Below are 20,593 nucleotides of genomic sequence, written 5' to 3'. Positions count from 1 at the left end.
GACAGGCCACTTCTCTGTGCAACTTCCATACTGACCTGACATTCATGTGATTCACAAATGACCTTATGATGTTCTCCCCATGTCTTGACCTGAATATGAAGAGGAACACTGTGACCCTTTGTAACTTTAAGAACTGTAAATATGCCATTTGTCCTATCGATGCACTGGCTCTCAAGATGGGATGTGGCATTAATGTCCTGTATTGGCTCTTCTGTGTGTTTGCGGTCAATGTGCTTTTTTAGGTTTCTTTTATTAATGAGGATATTGCAAACTGGGCATCTTTTTCTGATCACAGGCCTTACACAAACCCTTCCTGAGAAGACTGCTGGTGTAGTTGGCACTGCAGTGGTTGGAGATGGTGTGGTCAGAACTGCAGTGGTAGGAGATGGTTTCCCTCTCACAGCTGGTGTGGTCAGCACTGCAGTGGTTGAAGATGGTGTCCCTCTCACAGCTGGTGTGGTCAGCACTGCAGTGGTTGAAGATGGTGTCCCTCTCACAGCTGGTGTGGTCAGCACTGCAGTGGTTGAAGATGGTGTCCCTCTCACAGCTGGTGTGGTCAGCACTGCAGTGGTTGAAGATGGTGTCCCTCTCACAGCTGGTGTGGTCAATGCTGCAGTGGTTGGAGATGGTGTCCCTCTCACAGCTGGTGTGGTCAATGCTGCAGTGGTTGGAGATGGTGTCCCTCTCACAGCTGGTGTGGTCAATGCTGCAGTGGTTGGAGATGGAATTGTGGCTGAAGTTGGAGGTGGGGTTTTTTTGCAAACCTGTACATGTTTTTCAAAATCACCTCTCTTTAAAATTGTTGTTTCACAGTATGGACAGTGGTGATGTAGAGCTGGTCTACATCCTAGTCCACATCTGTGTATAGTATAGCCTAAAATAAATTAATAAGTAAATTGGTAACCTATTACACAATAATATATTGTAAGTACATATTAAACAAATCAAGATACCTCCACAGACTACTGCCTTGTTAAAGTGGCTTTGAAGATGGGTTTTTAATTTGACCAGTTTGGCTGGCTTAAACACGCTGGCCGCGCAAAAAGGGCAGTGATAATTGCTGCAACACTTGTTGCACTGCTGCAGCTCAGGTAATGCGTCACCATTCTGAATAGTTATATGTCTCAATAAGAGATGAGAGCACGACAAATGGGATTAAAATAGCTAAACTATACGGTAACATTATTTCACAAACAATGCATACAACAGGTGAAACGAGAACAAACTATTCATATGCAAGGCCCATTTACAACACGAGATTAATCAAAACATCCGCAGAAAACTTCTACACCTTAAAAACGACAACAAATTGAAGATTCAATAAGACAATGAAGCCAATCACAAATTAAATATAAACACCTAATAAAAACTTGTGAAAACTAATGAAAATTATTCACCATATGACAGCAAAAGTACTCACCGTGCTGTCCGCCATTTCTAGGTGTTAATAGCTCCGCCCCTCACTTCCGGTTCTGAAACAGCGGTTCTGAAACGGCGGTTCTAAAACGGCTGTGCTGCGGGTCTGCAGATGGATACTATTGCTTTTCGCAGCCAGAGAGCCACTTTCCTCTCACAGCGGACCACTGACTCTCTCTTCATGTAGGGACTGAATATTATAATTAAAGTGACTTCTATATTGCATCCAAAATAATATTTAGATATATTTAAATATTCAAAAAGGTTTAAACATTTTTTTTTTTTTTACTTTCATTAAAATATTTCAATAAAATGAAATAATTGCCTATTGCAAATTTATGAATCCATGGTTAACTTTTTTTCTGCAGTCACTGGGCTATATGTATTGAGACATTTTTAAATTTATATTTAGTAAAAAAGAATAAAAAATAAACCTGAATTGTAATCTAAACATCTGTATTTTCATACAATTTAATACAATTGCTGTGTGAACACGTTCATGTGATTGGCTTATAAGTAAACAATCCCCCCACATGGGGTGCATTCTTGTGATTGGCTAAAAGAAGGGAGATATCTGATTGGTTGCTGATCATTCCCTGTTTAAAAAAAAGCATTTGTGTGTCGAGCCAAGTCAGGGGAGTCTCAAAATTCACACACAAATGCAGTGAAGTTCACAGACCGCAAGCAGTTTGTGAATCAAGATATATGTGTGTGTGCATCAGAAATACATTTCTGAATCTTGTCCTGTGCATTTGTGAATCTTGTCCTGTGCATTTGTGAATCTTGAGTGCATTTGTAAATGTTGTTTGCATTTCTGAATTGTGTGTGTATTTCTGATATTTGTGTGCATTTCTGAATTTTGTATGCATTTGTGAATCTTCTGTGCTTTTTAAATTTTGTGTGTGCATTTGTGAATTTTGTGCGCATTTGTGCATCTTGTGTGTGTATTTATGAATCATGTGTGTGCATCTATGAATCCTGTTTGTGCATATGTGAATGTAGTGTGTGCATTTATCTTTATTGAGACTCTTCTGGCTCCATAGACGGCACCCATTCACTGCAGGGTCCATTAGTGCACAAGTGATGTGCAGTAAGGCTAATTATTCAACAAATCTGCTCCAATGAGAAAACAAACTGTACATCTACATCTTGTGAGTATCTTACTATCTGTTCCGTAGAAGAATGGATGTCATACAGGTTTGAAAAAAAACTGGGTAACAATAAATGACAGAATTTTCTGAAAAGTGTAATAAAGCAAAGAAAAAAAGTGTAATAATGTGCATAATATATCAATTTGTTTTGGAGCGTTAACTATGAGCTGACATTGATTGTTCCTATTCTATCAGTGCATCACATATTACACAGAGAATCAGAGCTGATGTGAGACACACTGCCAAAAATCATTTCACCATGAAAAGAGAAAGGCCCTGACACTCATGCTAACTTTATGGAATATGAACTGCGAGTCACATCTGATTAACATTCAGTGTGACACGGTCAGCGCAATGAACGTCACTCACTTCAGCTTTCGTGCTTTCTCATCTGCAGCTTGGAGTTTCCGGAGCCGCATGCGTTCTCTCGGGCTCATTTTCTGCACCTCTGATCTCTCCCGCAGTGTCTGCAAATGTAACTTCTTCTGCCTGTGGGGTTCAAGGACTACATTTACTGGAATGACTAATGACTACTCCTTTGCTTTACAGACATTGTTTGAACTGTGTGATCAGAGCTGATGCGCTAAAGTTTTTGATGTTCATGAATTTTCCATTGGGGATTATTAGTCAACATATGTATTAGCTTACTATTATTAAAAAGTGTGGAAAAGGAATATAAAAGATAAGAGAATGTGTGTCCATTTTTCTTTTTACTGGAAGAGTATTTTTATTCATGAAAATCTCAAAAGAAATAGAATTATTTGAAGTTAGGATTAAAAAAAAAAAAAAAGAATACAAAAAAGGAAAAGTATATAATTAGGTTATTCAAGAGAGCTTGTGTGAGGCAGATTCAGATGCTTTGTGTCCAGTCTTTGGACACATGTTTACTAGAATGGTGTTTGAACGAGCTAATGAGCAAAGGCTCAAAATAACAAGTCAAGGCTAAATAACAATAACAATTCTTGCAAATAGCTTTATGCCTCATGGTGAAGTCAGACAAAAAGGAAAATAGAAATGTACAAAAGAAGAAAAGAGAGTCATTTTTGATGCATACCGTAAAACTATATTTGTCCCACAACTTTACCTGCCATTTGTTTTTAATATAGCAACATTAACACTTTAAAATGAATCAAATGATCACTTGAATGTTCCTAACACAAATGTATTGTAGCATTTTATTTGATTATTTTATAATTGTAGCAAAAGTACATTGTACAGTTCTTAGATTTTTTTTAATAATATTAATACAAATGTAGTGCAAATTAAATATAATTCAATATATATATAAAAATGTAATTTATTCCTGTGATGGCAAAGCGAAATTTTCAGCATCATTACTCCAGTCTTCAGCATCACATGTTCTTTCAGAAATCATTATAACATTGTATTTATAATATTTCGTTTTTTTTTTTTTTTTTATGAATCTAAAGTTCAAAAGATCAACATTTATTTAAAAACAGAAATGTTTTTTAACATTCTAAATCTTTTACTGTCCATTTTTATTCCTAGCTGAATAAAATAATTTACTTTTAAATGGTAGCGTACAAAAAGTTGTTCAGCTTTGCAACCTGTTATGTCCCAATACTCAAGAATCAATGAACTGTGCTTGACAGATCTCGTTATGCGCTGCTGATTTTAACACTGCATAGATTTTCACTAGGTCATATCTAATTATGATTGGCACATGCTCTGGTGACAAAGTTTTTAATTAGCATGGAAAGCGATGAGTGAATTAATGAAAGTCTGCTGCTCACAGACTGCTGCCTGATTAACATGTTCCATACACTGGGTACGCAGCAATAGAGCTACATACATATTTTCAGATCCCCTCCAATTACAATGTGAAAATTACAAAATAAAAACGACAACACAAAACCGTCCTGTTCCCAGAAATCCCTTGTGTAGATATTCGTCATGCATTTCTCAGCTGACAGCATCAGTGCAGGAACAGAGAAGTGAGACTGCCGGCAAAATATCTCTCTCACATAACTGTGGATTCACTTACAGTGCTCTCAGGATCTGCGACGCATCTCTCTCTCCCCGCATCGACTTGTCTCGCAGCGTCAGGCTAAAAAACTTGTCTTTCATGCTCTACAGTTTGAAAAATAACAAAAGAGATGATAAATCGGTTAATGCCATTCTCTCAGGACTCTTATAAGGCAGTGTTTTGCCAGGAGCTTCAAAAACAAAAAGCAAAACTGCTGCAACGAAGCTACTTTTCAATCTGTATAAACTGTTGTACAGACTCCTGCATTTCTCAGAATCAGAGCAAAGGGAAAGCAGACAGAAAGATTGATATTAACCTCAGGGAAGAAGAATCTGGCACAAGCACATTTAAAGAACAATACGAGACATTTGTAAAGTGCAAATTACGCAGGCAGAAGAAAGACCTGAAACCGTACACAACAAGAGAGGAGGGAAAAGCCACGAGTGAGTATTGTGTTCGGAGATGTCATTTAGATGCCCTTTCCTTCTCTGATTACATGTTTCTGAGATGGTGATGGTGTAATAGCCAGTGGAAGACACATCCCACCAGGAGCTTTCAGACGGGGGTTAGGGGATCACTAGCTTCCAAAGACAGAAGTGTATTACTAAGCACCCTGATTTAAACAAGACAATGATAGGGACCTATCACTGCAAATATTGTAACTGAGATGCATTAAACAAGGGCTATATATATATATATATATATATATATATATATATATATATATATATATATATATATATATATATAGCCCTTGTTTAATGCATCTCAGTGATAGGGTCCTATCACTGCAAATATTGTAACTGAGATGCATTAAACATATATATATATAGCCCTTGTTTAATGCATCTCAGTTACAATATTTGCAGTGATAGGACCCTATAATTGTCTTGTTTAAATCAGGGTGCTTAGTAATACACTTCTGTCTTTGGAAGCTAGTGAGAGGTATATATATATTTATATATATATACACATATAAAATAAAACAATACACAGGGCCGTTACAAGTATACCTCATGATGAAGATGCCTACAGTGCAATTATATTTTTTGCAGTGGGAGTGTTTCATAATTCTTTATGTAATCGAGAATACTAATGATATGCACAGTAGCTCTAAGAAGCTAAACAGTCATTAGATTACTGTAGATTTCTGCATCTGTGGTTTGCAGTTATTAAGAGACATATTGGCTGGATGTGGGCATTAGGGGAGGTCATGTGATCTAGATGTTTGCATCTTGTATACTGTACACAGAAAGTTAGAAAAAGGTCTAGATTCATAATGAATTCACACCAGGCAGCGCAACAAGAAGTTTAGTTACACGAATTAACAAAGGCAAAAATAAATTAAAAGCACTGTGAAAAATTATATAAATCTGCACACGGTTTACTAATCAGTTTCCTAATTTTAAATAAATTGTGCACTAAATATAATCATTTGTTCTCTTGTTTTAAGTAAACTGTGCACACAATTTGTACCTTTCTTTTAAGTAAATCATGCACACTTATAAATAATTTGTTCTACATCCTGTCCACATTCTCAAAGATTGACTGTGTCTATATTATCTATAACAAGACTGTCTCTATAACTCATTCCTAACTCAAAATTAAACCCAACATGACATGACAATTTTAATAGTAAAATAAAATATTAACTATAAAAAAATACATATACATATATGTATATAACAGAGGTTGATTGAGAAAATTTGGAAAATATATGCAAGCTTCTCAGAGAAAAGTAGTCTTGTCCAAAAAGGGTAAAGAAACATTTCTGAACATTTCAAACATTCAGATTGATCTATTGTTTGCAAGATGCATAAAAATTCATATATGCCGGGGAGCAAGGCCAACAACGACAAGCCACAATCAATACAATCACCAAGCAGCAACAATGTCAATCACTGACATTTCAAAAGTACAACCTGAAAAGGTTACGCGAGGGTGAGTCATATGCAATGGCGAATCGATGATGTGATGAGTATGCATAACTGACTTTTAGAAACCTATTGAGCTTGGCCGACAATCAAAGTCTTCCTGGTGCATTATGGTCCTTCCCATTAACCTTTGAAGCAGATACTCTGAACAGCTGGTCGGATGCCCTCCCCTCCCTTAATCAGCTGATCTGATTAACGGCGTCTCCTCACCTGCAAGCTCTCCTCAATGAACCTGCTCCTCAGCGCATCTGCTGCCGAGATCCTGCGTGAAGAATCCTTTTCTAACATACTGGCACCACAGGGACAGAGAGAGAGAGAGAATTATGTTTAAGACCTCATGAAATGCTGATAGTTTTAGCTGAATGCTTCTAAACCTGCTCAGATTTTGCATAATCTGCTTTGGAAAACAGCTGAATCAAACAAGCAATTGATTTGTGTCTTTCTACTCATCCACAGAGAATAGTCAGACAGATATAGCCTAGCGGTGTGGGTTGACATGGGACCAATTTGTGCCTGAAGCAGGTACCTTTGCATTAGAGAGTTGAGCTGCCGTGAGTATGTTTCTGGCAGAGATGGAGTAGGTCCCTCCACAATCAGCGTCACCACAGCCAAGAAGTTCTGCCCTTCAAAAGCATGTGTCAAACAGCACATCTCATAGAGGATACAGCCTAAAGACCTGCACCCGTGGAACAAATAAAAAATAAATACTTAAGGTCTTACTAGGCATATTAGAAGCTTCCAGGCAACTGTGTTGAAGCATTTTAGACTAAACTCTGCAGGACACTGGCACTCCAGGACTGAGTTTGGAAACCCTTGTAAAAGGTTTCAGCTCCCATTGATTTCCACTGTATTTTTGCTCCATAAAATGAAAGTCAAAGGGAACTGTTTGGTTACGATTCTTCAAAACATCTTCTTGTGTTGCAGAAGAAAGAAATGCATCAATGCTGTGGCTTGCTTTAGTATTTACATAAAGCAGCCATGGTCCTTTCAGCATATGGTCACTGATGCTAGTCACTGAGAACCACATGAATCAGAAGTCCAATAAAATTTGCAATTAGCATCATAGTAAAAAAATAATAATTTTAAGTTATATTTGAAAATACACAAACAATACAGTGAAAAATTGGTATAATTTGTGTAAGGTTGTTCTCAATCTCTGTTAAGAAGCACAGTGACCCCTTTCCTCCAATGTGCCTGGTGCTTGTGTTCTTACAGTGAAGAGTGAAGAGTCCAATTCCCAATAGACTGCTTTATGAGTCTGAACAGAAACACTCGGCTCTTGGTGGCAAAAACACAACGAGGTGACTGCGCAAAGAAAAGAATGACCCTTAAATTAGCAGCTAGTGCCTGTAGCAGTTTGGCAAATGAGATTGTCTTCTCTCTTCCTCCTTCATTCTATCTTATTGTTTTCTAGTTATCCCCCCCCCTCAGTTTTTCTACTTTACTAATATGCTGTTATTTCACTATTTCCCCAGTGGATCTTGTTTCCCCATGCTCCCTCCCTTCATATATCTTGGCACATACTGTATATGGAGGGGGAGGAGAGGACAGAGCTCTGGTGGTGTTAAGAGCCTATCTAGTGAAGATCTTTAAGAGGGAATATCACCTTGATGCCTCTGGAAACGTCTCATGCCATGAATTTATATTTCACCCCTACCACACATACACAGCTCCAATACAGATTGTTACAGCTCAATAAGCAACCAGAGATATCAGAATTTATGTTAATTATGCTTGCTATTTTTCCACCTGCACCTTCAACTAGGCCTGATTGCACCTTTTGGTAAATTTTTTCAAGTTAAAATGACTATGACTAAAAAAAACACCATTTACGTGATGAGCTTTCATGGATTGACTACACACAGCAATCAAACATAATACCTACTTGCATTTTTGCATAATGATGTGATGTGATTTGAGGGTTATGAGTTCTGATTCAATGAAAGAATAACTTTGCAAAATACTTGCAGAGAACTAAAACTCCTGAAAGATATAAATCACTAGATAAATGTTTGGATGCACCTACTCATTCTTTATTATTTATCTTTTTCACATTTTAGAATATTAGTAAAATCAACATCTAAGGAAGTACACTGGAAAAAAAATGATGAAACAATTTTTACTCAGAAATTATGACTGTTTTGTAATTCTGTATGTTTAAAATGAGTATCTGTCAGTTTAAAAGCAGTTGATGAATCAACTGAAAATGTGTTCTAAAATAATGGGTCAGCCACTTCAAAAAGTATATCAGCTATCTCATCATAAAAACCTTGTAAGGCTGGCCAATAATATTGTTTCTGAACCAAATCATTTTTTATTTGTATAATGAATTTGTACTTTTGCCATCTAATTTTAAGTGTAAGTTTCCAAGATATAATTAAAATTTAAGTATTCTTTCGCACATCAAGCTGTATTTGAGCTGAATAAGTTATACAAAAATTACCTGTATTACAGTGTATGATGTAGCTGTCCATCAGTGTAAACAATGTGCAAAGTAATTAAACCAAAAAGTACACGATTTATAAAGTTATTGGCTTCTAAAGTAAGGAGTCGACCCTGAATCGCTTTGAAACTAAACAAGTGCTGCCGAAAACAGATATTCTGTGATAAAGTAATCCATATGAAAACAACGCGATGTCTGTTTTTCATGTCTCCCTTCGTGACCACCCCCCCGCGCTGAACGCGCTATTCAGATTCAAACTGAAGCGCGCGGTTTGAATACACCCACACAGAAGAAAAAGCAATGAGACTGTTCAAGTTTTTTATTTTACTGTTTGCTTCGCGATGAGAGGAATAAGACGTAATTCACCCCAAACAGATGCTAACGCATAGTTTACCGTGGAGGTGTGTGCGGAACAACCAATCAAACCTGACTATGTTAGTTGACCAATCAGAACACAGTATGCTACCGAAAGGTGGGGTTTAAAGAAACTGAATCTTTTCAACAGCTTTGCGAGAACCGTTTGGGGATCTCTGAGAATTGAGGTAATTTTAAAATGATATTTTGACAAAATGACAATGTTTTTTAAACTTTGGATGGATTTAAACCTAATGTACAGGACTTATAAACAGTGATAGGAAGCTTAGAATTTTCATCTTACTGGCTCTTTAAATCTGTATGGAAGGTTTGAATAGTTTTTTTTTTTATTATTATTGTAAGTGGCCTGTCTGTCTTTTTGTCTATGTGATAAAGTCTTGTTATTCTGAGTGAATCTGTTGTAACGCAAGACAAATGACAGACTTTTTCTGACAATAAAAGTTGCATCATCATTAACACAAATAATTTCAAGCATAATCCTGTAGATCAAAAGGTTTTTATTATCATGTGAAGTATAAATTCAGTGAGTTTGTTCAAACTTGTGAGAACAGTGAGTGTACTGTACTGCAATTGTAAAATCCATACAATGCAAAACCCCCAAATCTTGACCGATTAAGAATAAACTAAAATGATTGAATGATTCAGTTATTCCTACCAGATGTCTGATTTGGAGTCGTATCCTCTGTGACTGAGGGCTTCAGGGCTCATGTAGTATGGAGTGCCTGTGAAGGTAGTCGCCAGGTCACATGACCCCATCAGCAGACAGGATACACCAAAGTCACCTTTAACGAGGGATTAACACAGTTACATCAGCAATAGAACCTTAACCTTCTATTTAGACAAACACACTTTATAATAGCCACAAAACTAGCCTTTGTTTGTTGAGACTATTTGTGAGTAACTGACTACAATGCACATGCTTATTGAGATTCTTGCTTGTTTCACTTTTCTACTTTTTTGTAGTTGTTTAGTCCTTATAGTTTGTTGTGTGGATTTTCAGCATTCATCTTATTTCTTTAATTGCCACAGATATTGAAGTGAAAGTGAAGTGAAGTGAAAGTGACATTCAGCCAAGTATGGTGACCCATACTCAGAATTTGTGCTCTGCATTTAACCCATCCGAAATGCACACACACAGAGCAGTGAACACACACACACACACACTGTGAGCACACACCCGGAGCAGTGGGCAGCCATTTATGCTGCGGCGCCCGGGGAGCAGTTGGGGGTTCGATGCCTTGCTCAAGGGCACCTAAGTCTGGTATTGAAGGTGGAGAGAGAGCTGTTCATGCACTCCCCCCACCCACAATTCCGTCCGGCCCGAGACTCGAACTCACAACCCTTCGATTGGGAGTCCGACACTCTAACCATCAGGCCACGACTTCCCCTAGGACATGCGTTGGCCGGGAACGCATGTAAGGTTTGTGTGTTACTGTAAGTGCTGAGAGACTGTGTGTAAGGGAAAAAAAAGTAACGAAACATTTTTAGGCTGCAAGTTGTTTTTTTTTTAAGGTAAAAAGCTTTGCAAGATGTTGTCTCCTTCAGAGCCAAGCAGTCATTTAAAATGTATAAAGACAAAGCTTCCTGTGTTGCTAATTGAACATCTGCTGAACTAGAGATCTGCGGTTGTTGTGACACAAATTCATTAGGTAAATGAGACATTTAACATTTAGTGAACGTACAAACACAAGATGCTGGAAGAACTCCAAAATGTCAATGCATCGTGACTGTTTATTGATTGCGTAAAACTAGACATATTAGTTGTGTGAAGCGCTTTGGATAGAATAATGCCGACATGAAATTATGAGTTTTCTCAACATTTAATTTTTTACAGTGTGACCAGAGAATTACTTTGAAGCAAACACTGTTATTTTGGCAGGCTTAGGCACAAACTGATGTAAAGCGTAACGCTGTACTAAACAATTTCATACTTCAAGAACACACAAATCCCCCATTCTACACAAAAATTAGCTAAAAGTTACTTCATGCTGACAAAATGTATAGCAGGACATTTTGATGTCCATCAATGCACTGTAATAAAAAAGCAATGCTCATCTGGCTCTTCTTTCTTTCTATAAAAACTGAGTTTGCTGACCGGTGTACACGTTTAATGATCTTGTTTTTTTGTAGATGAGTAACTGTCACAAATGAAGGGCCTGTTTTTAAGTGTTTGCACTTTTGATGCCATTAAAAGTAGCTTTTGAAAGCATTGCCAGAACATTAAAAACACATCAAGCACAAGCACCCTTTGGACTGCTAAACAGAGCTTACCTATCTTAACAATGTTGTTCCTTATAAATATATTTTTGGCCTTTAGATCTCTGTGAAGTATTCTCCTGTTTAAACGAGACAAACAAGAATCAATAGTCACAGAAGCTGAGAGAAGCAAGGATCAGAAATGTGTTATTCCAGTTTGTGCATATTTGTCTTGTAAAGTGCAAACTTTAATGTAAGGACGAGCTATAAAAGACTTAAAACAAATCATTTTGAATGTAAAAATAGAAAATAGGTCAGTTATTAATTATTCATGGGAAAAAAGAGGAGCGGTGTCTCACCTCTGATGTATGTAATGTACTCCCAACAGAAGCTGACAGAGCCATTCACAGACCTGAGGCTCTGATAACGTCTGGCCTGTGCGTTTCAGCTCTTCCAACTTACAGTCCAAATCTTTGTCCTGTGGAACAGAGAGAAATTAAAGAGACACAAATTGTTAGAAATGAAAATCCATCTCTTTTGCGTGAAGCACTGGGAGCCCTGGCTACACAGAGCAGACAAAAAGTAGATTAAATAAACAGTCTTTGTTCCCAAAAAGACACTTCAAAGAGTTATACTGTGGTGTTTTCTCTGGTTTCCTATGTGTACATTCTCTCTGATCTTTCTCTCTTTGCATTACTGGATTGTGAAGTTGTCTTTAAGAATGTGAGTCTTTGGGCACCTATTTACACTTCAGACAAACCCACATTTTCTTGTTCACACACACACACACACACACTGGGAGTGCAAGTCACGATGCCCGGAGTCTCCGGAAAACTCTACAGGGAGCGTGAGAGAGAGCAAGAGGAAAAACAGAGAAAGAGACCCCACTGCTAATGATCAAAGAGTGTCAATTAAAAAAAATAGTTCTCAGCTTTTCACTTGATCGAAATTGAACACTCATCAGTGCAAATGATATCCAAAGATATATGGAAAAGCGATAATATGAAAAAACAATAGCGTATTTTTATGGAAACCTATTCCATAAACGTACAGTAATGGAATTAGAATGAGCATATAAACATGCAGCATATTTAAGGATCCAAGTGCCACCAAGAGAATAATCAATCCCACTAATGATACGACTGAAGCGGCGCACAGTTTGAACACAGAGCTGAACTCTGCACCCCTCATTTCAATAACAACAGACATTTGTCGATGTCTCAAGAGAGTGAGTTCCATTAGGAAAGTCTTCTATCGGTAACGCAGTGACAGGCATGAGTCAGATTAGCACCCTTTGTAGATATACTGCAGGCTTAGGAGTTCATTTGAAATGTCTTTGGATAAACCCTCCTGCACACTGCCCGAGGGAAGTGTTAGCTCAGTGAAAGTGGGGCTCACCACACATCCAAGCGAAAGACAATTCGCATTATGAATGTAATTGGGACTGGCTAATTTGTTGGCTCCCTATGGTTATGACCATCATCACTCAAAAAGCCTTCTCGAATGCTTTCAAATAGTTTTCATCAATGCTTTTCCTGAGTGCAAAGGTTTAATTGAGCAATGAATTTTGGAATGGCCATTTTAGCATGAACAGAAGTATAATGAACACCTCCCTGTAGGCCAGTCGTACCTCCATTTCACTCGCTACACAAGTGTTTTCATTTATCTGTATGTCACAGATCTCAAATTAACTGACATTTTCTGTTGAGCAAACTGCGTCAAACAGACCAGGGGCACCAGAGTGTGATCTCTAGAAAACTGGGAATCAAAAAGATTTGTAAATTAGTCAAATAAATGCAGCCTTGGTGCACACAAGAAACTTATTTCAAAAACATTACACAATTATTACAGACCCCAAACTTTTGAATGGTAGTGTATATCATTTATTTTTATTAACCAAGAAAAACCAAGAAAACTCTATCATACAATGAAAGTTCAGTCAATGTCAGTTGCAGTTTACTTTGGTAAAAGAAAAGAGTAGAGTAGAGCAGAATGAAGTGAAAATAACAGGAAAGAATAAAAAAACATTACAATATATATGAATATAATAGAATATGATAGAAAAAAATAGAATTGAAAGGAATAGAATAGAAAAGAATAGAATAGAAAAGAAAACAATAAAACTGAGAAAATAATAGATTAGTACAGAACAGAAGAGAACAGAATTTAAATGGGCATGTCACTTCTGGTCTCAACAGTCTCTTTGATATCTTGAGATAGGAGCAGCTGGTGGGGTGAAGAATGGCCTGCTAAAGGAGATGAGATGACTGGCATGGACAGATCCGAGAAAACATCACTAGAGAAGAGCAGAACTCCATCCTTTATCAGATCACAGTTACTGTACCATTCAACCATTCAGGTGCACAGTGCTCAGGGGCAATCAGATCACTTTCTTCATGTGAGTGTGCGTGTGTGTGTTGATGAAGGGCCAACGGTTGAACAGAGGCTTCCCATGCCCTAATGATTCCCACCCAGAGTTGTTTTTAACAGGAAGCCAGACCCTCTCTCTCTCTCTCTCCGTGTGTGTGTGTGTGTGTGTGTGACTGTGGCTTCAGTCTCTTAGCATGGAGACATGACATTTATCCAAAGGAGTAGGTGGTAATGAGATCTGCAGTGAGTCATGTACAGGAAATTTTTATTAATTTACAACAGTATATTTTTCTTGTGACTATATCAAAGGCACCATTTCCACAAATAATTGCATGGTGGTATGCCAGACAATTAGTGTACACATACACAGCCAGCTCCTTATCTGCACCCAATATGCTTTTATAGAGCATCCTGAACAGTCACAGACTATTAATTCAACTGCTGCATATTTGCTTTTTTTTAAATCTGGCAGGCGATGGAATAATTGAGGTTTTTGTGTTTGTTTGTTTTTTGTTTTTTTTGCAATGTGACATTATTTTCATGACAATTAAGGACATTTCCCCCTCAAATCCTCAATACTGGGAAAAAAATTAATTACTATTAGCATAATACAGTAATGAAAACTATCTGGTCTTAACATTATTAAAAAATATATGCATAATAGAATAAATAAAATAAAATACAGACAGAAGATCAAAGATCAATGAGATATATGAAAGAGAACACAATGAGGAGGACTAGAAGCTGGGAGCAGAGAAATGCTTGCATTCCATTCATTGGATTTTCTTTATTCAACTGCTGTAGATCAGAGCAAACCTTGCTTCATTGAGAACGAGACAATCATAAGATCAATGGCTGGGCTTATGGTGTATCCCATGTCTCTAGGAGAATGGAACTCAATGCAAAGGAGGGATCTCCCCTAATCTACGTAGCACTCTACATGACTTGCAGTAAACCAGAGCACAGAAAACATTCAACAGCATTAACATTGATAACATTGTTTTTTTTATGTTTTTTATACCAGCTATTCTTCAACAGTTTGAAACAATGTAGAAGCAGCTGATAAAATTCTTATGTGCTTCATTTTCTTCCATAGCTCTTCCATGTGTTCCTGTAGCTCAACTGGTAGAGCACTGCGCTAGCAAGCAAGCGCAAGGTTGGGGGTTCGATTCCCTGGGAACACATGATATGTAAAAATTGATAGCTTGAGTGCACTGTAAGTCGCTTTGGATAAAAGCGTCTGCTGAATGCATAAATTTAATTTAATTTTAATTTTCTGACCAAAAAGCTTCTTCTTTTCAAGTTTTTCAACTTTATCTAATATACAACCCAGAAAAGGACATTTCCCTCCAAATCCTTATTACTGTAAAAGTCACGTTTCATATAAAGAGGACAGTTTTACAAAAATAAAATTAGACTTTTCACTTTCGCAAATGTTGGACATTTGAAATTTAACTCAGGTTCAAATTTTATTACAAGTTTAATAAAGCTAATAATGTAATGTGGATATGGTCTGACACATCAATTTAGTGCACCGATTTGGACAAGAAAAGAAAATTGTCCTAAGGCAAACTATCTCCATAACATTCAAAGGGTAAGAAACTTGTAGCATCTCTGGTCAAAACTAAACAAACAAAAAAACTTGGCTTTTGCACACAAGACAGAAAGGCATGAAAACTAGAAATGTATTGCTACACAGGAGACTTCACATAATTCTCAGTTATGTTTCATCTACTGTATCACCTTTGTCTCATTAAAACTTTATAAGCTGTAATCTCTAGCCTCTGCTAACTGTTCATTCCAGCATAGGATGTAGGCATGATATAAGCTCTGGTCCAAAGTGATGACTGCGGAAGCTCATCATTTACACACATTTACAAGTTGTTACACACCTGTAAGAGTTTCTGACCAAACAGTTGCTGGTAGCTACTGACTTCCATAGTAGGTAAGAAACATGGAAGTCAATGGCTACCAGCAACTGTTTGGTCGCCAAAATTCTTCATAATATCTTCTTTTGTGTTCAACAGCAGAAATACATTCATACAGGTTTGAAACAACATGGGTGTAAGTAAATGATGACAGAATCTTCATTTTTGGTTGAACTATCCCTTTACGATATTTTCTGAAACTCTAGACAAGACTCATTACTAGTATATATTTCAGTATCTTAAAAATCTGAGAAGCAGATAAAGCAAACGCCTTCATCTGCCCTCCATTTATTCTCAATGCTGTCTAGGACAAACAATCAGAGATCTCATTCCTGACTTTTCTTTAATATGAGGAATGTCCATAAAATTCCCTGAGAGTTACCTGCAGAACAAAGCAGCTCTGGACAACATCCTGTGTGCCAAAGAAAGAGATAAAGGAGATGTGCAACATGTAATAATCACTGACCAAACCTTCCAAAGCATAGGGCAAAGATGACACGAGACCTGTCTGACCTGCAGATATGTCTTAATAAGCAAGGAAAAGAGGATAAGTTGAGATGGTGAGATTGAGACAGAAGCTGTGGGGGAGATGAGCGCGACCTCTGAGTGATGTCAGGATGCTCTCAGCATCTCTGATCCATCGCTGAACAGTGTGAGTAGACTGTTTCAGAGCTGGGTACTGAATGGGGTTGGGAGCAAATACACCCAAAATTATGGCTAGGAATTCAACTAAACGGCATTTGCAGTCCATTTTACCTCTGTGAAGTGATGTGTTTACAAGTAAATTCAAAGAGGAAATGAAAAGCGCATGATATTACTTTCCAATTACTTTTTGTACAATAACATCAGAAGCGTGTATAAGGAATGCACAGTAAATAGTCCATTTTGATTTCATGCGGTCTTGAAAATTATCATCTGTACATTTTTCTAAAGCCCTTGGGGAAGGTACACTCCTAAAGTGAATGAAATGAAATGTTCACTTTCATTTGGAATGACTCTGCAAATAGAATTCCCTCCCCAGAGTAATTCTTAAGGGCACAACAAGACATTTGCTCAAAATGTAACCACAATGGACCAACACAGTTTACCAAGACCAGATCATGTGACTTGCTTCAGGCTTATTATGACTCGAAGAGACCAAAAGAAGCCCAGCCAGGTGTTCCCAGAGGACAGTTTACCTCACAGTACTCAGTGATGATGCAGAAGGCGTCTCTCTCCAGGAAGCTGGTGTAGAACTTGAGGATGGCAGGATGGTTCAGCTGAGAGAGAAGCTGAGCCTCTTGAGTGGCATGGACCGTCTCATTGGGTTTCAGATCTCCAACAGGAATCTCCTTAAGCACCTTCCTGCACAATAAAGCACAGAGAGGGGGTGAAAATCATGGAAATTATGCATATCTTGAGTTAAATCATATCGTGGAGCTATGAAGCAAAGCTTGTGGTTTCAATATCGCATGCAATACACACTACCAATCATGTCCAAACTGTCAAACATTTGGAATAATTAAGTTTTTTTTTTTTTAAACAGTCTCATGCTCATCATCTAAATAAAGTAAAAACAGTAATATTACTAAAATAGTATTCAAATGTACAATAACTTTTGTCTTTTTTATTATATTACACAATGTATTATATTCCTGAGATGGTAAAGCTGAATTTTCAGCAGCCATCACTTTAGTCTTTGTGTCACATGATAAATCATTCAAATGGATTGATTGATTTAGTGTTCAGTTATTATCGCTTATTTATGTCTATTTAGTTATGAATAATGGTTTTTGTTATTATCATCATTAAAAAGTGTTTGCTTTTTAATATTCTTGTGGAAACCATGATACAATTTTTTTTTCCAGGACTCTTTTATGAATAGAACTTTTAATAGCAATGAGCAACATTTATATGAAATATAAATATTTTGTAATATTGCAATAAACATTGAATAGTTGTTATTAACATTTAAACATTAATATTATCAATACATCCTTGCTGAATAAAAATAATAATTTCTATTTTTAATCACTTACACCAAACTTTTTAATGGTAGTGTATCATGGTCTCCACAAAATGTTAAGCAGCAAAAACTTTTTTTTCAACATAATAATGAGAAATGTTTCTTGATCACCAAATAAGCATATAAAAAAATGATTTCTGAAGGACCATGTGACACTGAAGACTGGAGTAATGGCTGCTGAAAATTCAGCTTTGCAACCACAGAAATAGATTTCATAAAAAATAAAATAAAAATTACTCTGAAAGTGATTTAAGGGATATTGTTTCTCTGTGCCTTTATCATTATAGCTGTGGTGTGGTGTGAACAATTTTAGAACTATATCTTTATCGTTATCTTTATAGTTATCATCCTTGGTGTGAACAAGCCTTTAGGCTGTGGGTTTTGCTCTCAAGAGCTCTCAGTTTCCTACTTCCCGAGCCCAGCCACCGCTGCTCAGATGCACTGTTTATAGAAGCGTAGCATCTCTCATTTACCAGCTGGCCCCAAAAATGTAATTTAGGGAAGAACAGATTGTTTTCCTTGACCTTTTCCAGCTTGAAGGGATCGGGAAGCCAGGATCACAAGGTAAATTCAGTCTCTCATTAGCTCACAGATTATGGAGGGTCACTGTAATTATTCATCTTAAAGTGTTAAAATGAAGGGATGGACATATCCATAGACAGAAAGTTGCCTTGGTCTTTTTTACCTTTAGCAATGTGAAGGAAGAAAGAATCAGCCACCCATTCAAGATGAAAGACTCAAGACTGCTTTAAAATCAGAGAAAATCCATCTGAATAAAAGCAATAAGCATAAATTATCATGCGTTTATTAAATTCTAAGAATTGATGGTCTTGAATAATGCAGAACTTGTGATCATTAGCCATTTTTAAAAACGAAGAATGATTTTTGAAAGAATGATAATTGGAGAGAAACTCTGTGGAGGATTATTTTTTCCTCCAGACAGGCAGCAAAATATGATCGCCACGCCTGCTGATCAAACTTTATGCACATCATAATTCAAGTTAAATGGACAAATAAGGAATTCTCAGAGTGGATCATTTAATCCCATCGGCTTTTAGAGAAAAGAAAAATGCAAATGAGCATTAAACACAGAGCAGGGATTTAAAACCATATTTTAGTGACCTTATTTCCAGACCTTAAGGGAGTTAATCAAATACCACCAACAGAGAGGAAAGCACTGCATCTGCCTCCTGCTTTTGGTGTAAATTGGTTCTCAGGTTGTTGAAGGAGGACTCATTTCCCTCTCCTCTCTTCACTCCTACATTCTGTTCTTTCCTCTTCCTACTTGAAAATCATTACAGAAAAGGGAACAGGGTAAAGTGCACTTCAGTAGCTGAATGCTGGCCTTAGATAGCTCTCATTCTTCATGTTTTCCTGGAAGCTGAGACACGGGCCTAATAGGTAATGTGTTTTTAAAGATGCAGGAAGCGACTACTTAATAGAGTAGCTCATTCAGAACAAAACATTTTGGCAGCTCAGGTCATTCCAACTCATATGACCTGAAATACGGGGAATGGAGCTTTTAAGCACCAAAAGTACAAATGCAAAAGTATCATAAGATTAATAAAAGTCATCTACTGTATGTGATTAGTGTGCTGTATTCTGTGCTAGAAAGGTGCAGTCACATTTGCTAAATTATGCACAGAAAAGGTCTATTGAGAATAGTGTAGCAATGTATCAAGCTTACACAGAAGTCATTTTTAAACCCAAAAGCTTTCTGTTGGTGAACATGGTAAATAATGTGACTAACTTGAACATGAGTGAAATCAGGCAGGGAACTGGTTTCAAGAAACTCCCAAACACAAGGTTTCCTATTTGAAAAGACTAGATTTAATCTGTGAAATTTAATTTTTTGTTTTGCCAATATGCTATTACTAAAGGTTGAGCTAATAGCAGAAACATTAAAAGCAATAAAATCAGAAGCTTTGCGCTCACTTAAAGAAAAAAGAAAAAAAAAAAAAAATCGCACCCATCATAGCAAATGAAATTATATGAGAATGAGTAAATGATGGCAGACTTTTCATTTTTTGTTGAACCATCCTGTTAACCTTTTCAACAGAACGTTTTGTACACATAATACCTCAAAATACCACTACACCCCCGAGAAATAAGGCAAGATTTGTTTATCATGCTGTGAGATGCCATATCTCTCTAGAGACAACTACAACTAATGCTTAACATAAAGTTAAATGTTCAAGCATAACTGACGGACAACACTAGGTATACCTATTCATATTGCGCATTTCTTCTGAAAACCAAATATATATCTACATTTTTCATGTTTTAAAATTATACTGGAACATTCAATGTTTCAGTTACCAGTCCAGAAACCCTAACAACTTAATACCCCTAACAAACAAAATGTCCAACGTGAAGTGATGTAACAACTCAGATAACAAACAATAATTTTAATGGCACAAACTCTAGGCCACACCATTGTGAAGCTTAAATAGTTAGACTTACTTGAATGGTGAGACACACAGAGAATCATGAGGTAAAGAGTATAACAGGTTGGTCGAATTTCAAAAATCGAATTTCATCTTGGTCATTTACGTTCATGTCTCATTAGAGATAACATACCTTTTTAATGCATTATGTCACAAGGCCAATCTAATGAACAGTTGAGCTAATGGAAAGACACACTGTACACACTGTACTATGGATACAGATTTGAGGTTTCTACCTGAAATATGATAAATGATCAAAACAACAAATTATTATGATCACCCATTAAGCTGTTATGTTTGTGTTTATCCACAAAATTTTAAGCAAATGATAAACTAAACTC

The 20,593-nt window shown here is 36.9% G+C and overlaps 2 protein-coding genes across 5 annotated transcripts in view; both read right to left on the bottom strand.

Moving 5' to 3' along the window:
• Nucleotides 1-20,593, bottom strand: part of LOC113059477 (collagen alpha-6(VI) chain-like) — a 1,020,620-nt gene that overhangs the window by 808,209 nt on the left and 191,818 nt on the right.
• The window catches only part of LOC113059526 (NIMA-related kinase 11), an 85,962-nt gene that overhangs the window by 23,613 nt on the left and 41,756 nt on the right, over nt 1-20,593 (bottom strand). For all 4 annotated transcript variants that reach the window (XM_026228064.1, XM_026228067.1, XM_026228065.1 and 1 more), the window contains 8 exons: nt 16,979-17,144; nt 11,862-11,980; nt 11,578-11,642; nt 9,962-10,088; nt 7,015-7,164; nt 6,699-6,777; nt 4,573-4,658; nt 2,937-3,056 (listed from right to left, as the gene is read on the bottom strand). In XM_026228064.1, the coding sequence (XP_026083849.1) occupies nt 2,937-3,056; nt 4,573-4,658; nt 6,699-6,777; nt 7,015-7,164; nt 9,962-10,088; nt 11,578-11,642; nt 11,862-11,980; nt 16,979-17,144 (912 nt within the window). The remainder of the gene's footprint in view (nt 1-2,936; nt 3,057-4,572; nt 4,659-6,698; nt 6,778-7,014; nt 7,165-9,961; nt 10,089-11,577; nt 11,643-11,861; nt 11,981-16,978; nt 17,145-20,593) is intronic.

This window comes from Carassius auratus, chromosome 41 (assembly GCF_003368295.1).
Source record: "Carassius auratus strain Wakin chromosome 41, ASM336829v1, whole genome shotgun sequence".
Lineage (NCBI taxonomy): Eukaryota > Metazoa > Chordata > Actinopteri > Cypriniformes > Cyprinidae > Carassius > Carassius auratus.
This window is presented reverse-complemented; position numbering and strand designations above follow the sequence as displayed.